Source organism: Solanum lycopersicum, chromosome 1, assembly GCF_036512215.1.
Source record: "Solanum lycopersicum chromosome 1, SLM_r2.1".
Taxonomy (NCBI): Eukaryota; Viridiplantae; Streptophyta; class Magnoliopsida; order Solanales; family Solanaceae; genus Solanum; species Solanum lycopersicum.
This window is the reverse complement of record NC_090800.1, coordinates 92,393,475-92,400,194: the sequence shown is the minus strand read 5'-3', so window position 1 is coordinate 92,400,194 and position 6,720 is coordinate 92,393,475. Positions and strand designations below refer to the sequence as shown.

The 6,720-nt window shown below is 31.1% G+C and overlaps 1 protein-coding gene across 3 annotated transcripts; it reads left to right on the top strand.

Moving 5' to 3' along the window:
• Positions 1-742: 742 nt before the first annotated feature.
• LOC101262966 (uncharacterized) lies at positions 743-2,670 on the top strand. 3 transcript variants are annotated; one of them, XM_004230809.5, is made up of 2 exons: positions 743-982; positions 1,757-2,670. In XM_004230809.5, exon 2 carries the CDS (start codon positions 1,781-1,783, stop codon positions 2,444-2,446), a length of 666 nt encoding a protein of 221 aa, XP_004230857.1. In that variant the 5' UTR covers positions 743-982; positions 1,757-1,780; the 3' UTR covers positions 2,447-2,670. The 3 variants fall into 3 exon arrangements, with proteins under 3 accessions (XP_004230857.1, XP_004230858.1, XP_019067463.1); XM_004230810.5 differs by lacking the exon at positions 743-982 and adding an exon at positions 987-1,084; XM_019211918.3 differs by lacking the exon at positions 743-982 and adding an exon at positions 1,114-1,260.
• Positions 2,671-6,720: the final 4,050 nt, after the last annotated feature.

The following is a 6,720-nucleotide window of genomic DNA, read 5'->3' as shown; positions in this document are numbered from 1 at the left end:
CATATGGTAGCCACTAGTATTTCGAGTATAGTTAAAAGAATTTGGTTTATAAAAAAATGATTTTGGATTGTATAGCCTCTTTTTCCTCTCCTTTTTTTCTCCCTGTGTGTTAAAAGCATTAAAAGGTGGAAATGGCCTCCAAAGGAACCTTTTTTTTGTAACGCATATAAAGCCATTACGTTATTGGGTGTACTAATGTTACTAGGCCGCAACCAATCTTGTGCTACTCTTATGATGCATAATATTAAATAAATATGACCTTTTAACCAAATAAATAAATAATTAATAGCCCACCTTACCACAGTTCTATACGTGGCAATATTTGTACAATTATCGAATTGTTGTGCTCCCTTAGTTTTAAAAATATTTACGTAGTTTGACTTGGAACGGAGTTTAAGAAAAGAAAGAATATTTTTTAATCTTGTGGTTCTAATTTAAAGTTATGTCAAATATACCAAAATATTCTTTAATTTCGTGATCTTAAAAATGCCACGTGGAAAGTTAAAAATGCCACGTGGAAAGTTAAAATTAAAGTGTTATAAAAAAAAGAAATGAGTCATTTTTTTTAAAATGATGAAAGTAATTCACTAATAGACAGTTCGTAATTGATCCTTGATTGACAACTTGTACGATTATCAAATTGTTATAATTCACTAGTAGACAATTCATAATTGAGTATTTTTCATTAATTGATCGATACATTATATTAAAATCAATAATGAACTTTCAGATTTGTTATACTAAGAAAGGCATTACCGACATACCTTCCACGAAATTATGTTCACGAAAACGTTGGAGGGACCATGTTTGATTAATTAAGATTGACAAAACTAGCTAAGCAGATCATTAGGGAGTATAGGTAATAGTAAAATTAGGCACCTACCGACAATAGAGCTGAGAAAAAAAAATCACTTTATGGTATTAGCCAAACCCATTCCAAATTCCCTTTTCATCTCATGTAGTGTCTGTCATCTGATTCCAGGTGGATTCTCTCTTTCTGTTTTAGCTTACTGTGTCAAATATTGAACTATTTTGCTCTGTTATGATTAGATCTGTTTTGCTTCTTCTTTTTGCCAGTTTTTAGGTAAGAGAATTTGATTGTTAACTACCCAGAATGTTTGACAAGATAAATTATGGGGAAATGAAGTGAATAATGTTTGAATTGACATCCTAGTAATAAATTTTGGTGGGTTCAAGTTCAACTATGCTGGGATCTTGTTTTGGAATTTTGTCTTAAATAGGGGTTTCTAATTTTATCTTGTGGGTACTTTATCATTGTTTTTTTTTTTATTGGTATTAGTATTAAAGAAGTTAGATGGTCAACATTATAGTGAAAGTTGATAATCAATGATTCATGGAAAAATCCTTTCTTTTTGAAAAGCAATGCTTCATTATAAAAAAGGAACTTATAGAGGGCACAGCCCTGTAGTAGACTTAGCATTTCAGTAGGAAGATAGTTGAAGAGGAGGGTAAGCAGTAAGTTATCTGAATCAGTTGATGTTTACACCTTTGAAAGTAAAATAGTATGGAAATTGCTCCATGTTAGGTTCTTCAATATCCCAAGCTCTACTGTCTAATAACTTGAGATTAAAAAACTTTGAGGCCTTGAGTAGGAGTGTGACATACTACTATTATATTATTTATAAATTTTCATTTCTCCTCTGGAAGGACATTTATGTTATTGTTCGTGGTCATTTCGTTCCATGATGTCTCTAGGTTAATTGAAGTCTGACCTCCGGCTATGATTCGATGGCAGGTTTTTGATTCTTGGTTTGTGGATATGGATTATAGGGCAGGTGGATCATTGGGTGCTTTGCATTCAGCAGATATGAATTCTGACTCTGGTGATTTTGAATGCAATATCTGCTTTGAATTAGCTCAAGATCCTATAGTGACTCTTTGTGGACACCTTTATTGTTGGCCATGCCTTTACGAATGGTTACAAGTTCATTCACATTCCCACGAGTGTCCAATATGTAAGGCTCTCATAGAAGAGCACAAGTTGGTTCCAATATATGGACGAGGCAAAGCAAGTTCTGACCCAAGATCTCGGTTAAGACCGGGAATCAATATTCCTAAACGTCCAGTGGGGCAGAGACCTCAAACCGCTCCAGCTGTAGATATGGACTACCTCCGACATGATGAATTTGATTCCATAGGCGGACTCATGTCCATGCCCATGCCGAGTGCAAGGTTTGAAAACTCAACATTATCTGCTCTTGTTGGAGCTATTCCAGCTTTGTTTAGTCTAAATAATGTACATGGATTTCATGATGCTACTGTTTATGGGGCGACTAGCGGAGTTCCATACCTCTTTTCTGGTTCATTTCATGGAGGTTATGCTCATGGTTTCCATCACTCTAACCACCTAGATTGGACTAAGTTCTTTATGAAGGTGCTTTTCTTGATCGCCGGTTTCCTCTTAATTGTTTCCCTTATTTCATAAATACATGTGTATATCCTATAGTGTGCTAAACCTAAATATGTGTAGTAAAAACCAGTGCAACTTTCTTGCACGTCTTTAGGAGTTAGGGTTATGTATTTACTGTCATTAATTAGAACTACTAGTATGATCTACACCATGTTTTTCCACTCCAATAAAAAGATGGTGGAGCTTTTCCTGTTAACTGTTGTGTAACCAATTCAAAAGAGGGTGATGTTTGGGCCTAAGTGAATTCTTGATTCACATTATCGCTAGTTTCTCTTCAGTCCATTTGTAAACCCATACGGGTAGTTTGGTAGCTGGTTAGAGTCATGCACGTTAATAATATATGTAAGTATTAGTTATGAGTGAATCTATGTTTTATGTTATGCGTGTATTAGTTATTCCACCTTCTATCATGCATAAAATAATACATAGATTTCCTCTACACATATATTAGTTATACGGAAACTAATACATGGATAACTCCCCCTCAGTCTATACCCAAAATCTCAGAGATACTTATACCATACTAAGATCCTATTAACCTCTGAACTTATTTTATTAATAATTTTCTACCTCTTTTTGGCCTACATGACACTATTTTGTGGGCCCAACGCTAGTTGACTTTTTTTTTTAAGCTAGTGCCACGTAGGTCGAAAAAGAGTAGAAAATTACTTATAAAATAAGTTTAGGGGATAATAAGACCTTAGTATAGTATAAGTATGTTTCTACTTGTGCATTTTTCCTTATCTAGCTACCAAATGACTCCATACAATTGTATGAATTTTTTGGGTGGGTAATATGTTTGGGCTTGGATTTCAAAGTAGAGTAATTCAAGTTAGGCTAATGGCAGCCCAAAGTGAAAGTTTTGTTGGGCCAAAAAGGGTAGGTCCATCCTTTGGATCATTTACATCGTATGGCCTTTCTTGATGTTACTCTTTAAATTGTGTCCCTCTTTATCCAAATTTAGCCCTCTGGACTAAGAGGGGACAATTTTAAATTGTGGCCTCACAGAAGGCCATTTTTGCAAATGCTTCCGCTAAATCATACACGTTGGGCTTCTCTTATATAATTGACTTTCTTTCTTAAACGATTCAATGATTTTTGGTAACTTCTAGTTTGATAGGGGACATCACAGAAAATGAATTTTTTCAACAATTATATTTTATTAATACATCAAGTTAAAAATATATCGGTATCCTACAAGCTAAGTAAAAGCAATATTTGAAAATTGTTGGAGTGCATTGCATTTACTCAAACTTGTACGTAAAGGCAAAGAAAGCCCTTATTCTTTCTGTTTTAATTTGTGGATGGGAAAGTTAAAATATTAGCATTAAAGTAAGCAACATACGTTAAAACAAGACGCGTGTCTTTTTGTTTCAAGTTAGAGATGATACAAATGTGAATAAATCAAAATGAAGTTACCTTGTTGGAAGTGGTTGAAAGGGTAACGCTAAATTGTCAGAAAATTTAGTTAGAAAATTAAAAAAATTATTTTTAATTTTAAAATAAATGCATCTTTATTCTTTTTTAAATTAAAATATATTAAAATAAAAATATTTAAAAAGGTAAAATAATATAAATAAAATATTATTCTGACTAAATTTTGGTAATATTTTCTGGACAAAAGAATTTTTCCGAGGTTTGAAAGTGGTTTCATCACGCAAGGTTAGAGACTTTAGTTGAAAGGAGTGTTGAAATTGGTTAGTGTGTAGTCCAATGGAAGTCTTACGAATAGCACATGTCGTGTGTATTATAATGCAAGTTGTAGGCTTATGCTAGCACGTTGTGGATGGATTCGGAATATAAAATTTATATTAATAATAAATTAATATTTTTTTAGTTTACTATTTTTCTTTTTATGATTTTTATTTTTAAAGTTAAATTATAAATTGTTGATTAACATATTAAGGTATATTTTTTTTAATTATATTGATATGTAAAAAATTGCAATTTATAATATTATTTATAAAATTTTTGAATATCTAAGTTTTTATTTAAAATGTCGAATTAATGTAATCAAATTTAACTTTAAAAATCAATCAAATTAACTCTCGAAAACCTCAACATGACAAATTAAAGTGGACGAAGAAAGTATTTTTAGTACGTAATTAATTTGTCAGCCATGACATATGAAAATCAATGTGTACCGTTATAGAAGGCAAATAATGCATACTAGTATATCTTTTAGTATGTAATGAAATTAGTTGAGTCATGACATATGAAAAAAAGTGCAGGTCAATGAGTTTTATTTCAAATGTCATCATTTTTGTATCATTTAATGTTTAAAGTAAATGATTATGACCGTTTTTCTAGAGACTAGTATAATTATAAATAAGTGAAATTCCGAACGTTTATAATCTTAGCTTTAGATGTTAATTTCAGGTGTAAAAAAACTCTATTTCATGATCTATACCTAATTTTGAACTTATTAAATCATAACTTAATTATCCATTCGAACTAACACACATAACTTATTAAATCATAACAAATACCAACAAAAACTATTGAGTTTACGTGAATGTCAGCGCCCTACCTTAGCTCCATTATCTTGTTTGTTCAATGCACAATATTGTCTAGGATTCTGCGACAAACAAATAAGTAAGACGAGTATTATTTACGTATATTTCCTTGTTTTTTTTTCTTTATAAGAAAATGGTGTTAATTTTATGAGAATGAAAAAGTAAAGTTGTGCTATATATATTGGTAAAACAATATATAACTACTTTTAAGTCACAATCCAAATCGAGACTATTTCTTTCCATGTAATTTTAGGTTGGACTTGCAATCTAAGTGCCTAATAATGATCTAATTTTGAGCTTTGATCAGTCTAACTAGACTTGTACGTATGTTGACAACTTGACATTGGCAATTCATGTGGTGTTAAAATGATTTAAGCGTATGTTATTATTCTTTTATGAGAATTATTATCAACAATTAAACATATCCAATTAAGGTAGGATATCCCACAAGTAAAGCAATACTTGGGAATTGTTAGAGTGCATTGCATATATTCCTTGTACGTAAAGGTAAAGAACAAATAAAAATCCTTATTCTAGCTGTTTTCACGGCAAGGTTGGAATCTTGCTTTTGCATAAATGGCAATTTAACAATATTAGTACCTAATTTCAAGGAACTAATCATTTATATTTGTTATTTGTCCTAAACTAAGTAGTTTGAGATGAGGCAAATGTAAATGCAAATGAAATTTCCCCCTTATTGGGAAATGGGAAGTGATTGAAAATGTTTTGATTTCGTAAGAAATGAGACTTTTTGTTGAAACATGAAAGGAATGTAGAATTGGTTAGGTTAAAACACATGCATATGGTGATGGAGATTGTGTGTATTATAATGCAAGTTTTAGGCTTATGGAAGCACGTCATGCATGGTTGTCTTTGTCCATATGCCTTAGCTTGCGCGATTGTTGCATCATTTAGTACATTACATATTTTAGGGTATTTCTCAATTCTTCAATATATTTTGCAAATGGAGTGATCTAGCAACGGTTTGCGTAAGTACCCTTAACCTTATTTTGTAAAGCTAGAGATGGTACGTCCGAGCTGGCTCAAGTAAAACATAACATAAATCAAGCACGTAAAACAAATACAGTATTTAAAGAAATCACGTTGAAAACAATTAAGAGATCAACAAGTAGCACCAACAAATAATACAATAAAGGATAGTATAGTAAGAACAACAGTACTACTAATAAGGAAATTAGAGAGATCTCGATTATCTACTAACCTTCTACTCTAATAACGTGCGACGATCTATACTTTGATCCTACAATAAGTCCAATCCGCTTTAGTTTTAACATCACACTTCTAGTACGTTGACACGAGATTTGATCAATCTGTGTGTGTAATTAAAAAGATTTATATGTTTGCCCAAAAAAATAAATATGTGATATAGAGAACGGTCAGTCATAATAATTTTAGAAAAAAAAACGTAAAATGGGTTCATCAAAATATGTATAGATTCCGATTCATTTTCTTATTCTAAATGGAGAATAAGAATAACAGTTTTAAATACGTGAATCAAAACATCTCAATTTATCGTAAATTTATCATCAAATATTGATTCTTCAATTTTTTTAATAGAATAAAATTTATATTCTCAATAATTGTATTAGAAATTTTATTACTCTGAGATTTTAAGAATGTAAATTGCAAAAAATATAGGTAAAATATAATACTACTAACAATAAATAGTATCGTATAAAAAATGAGACAAATGATCTTTAGAGAAATGAAGAGGAAAATTATGCATTAATTAATTTAGTCTGATCCTTATTT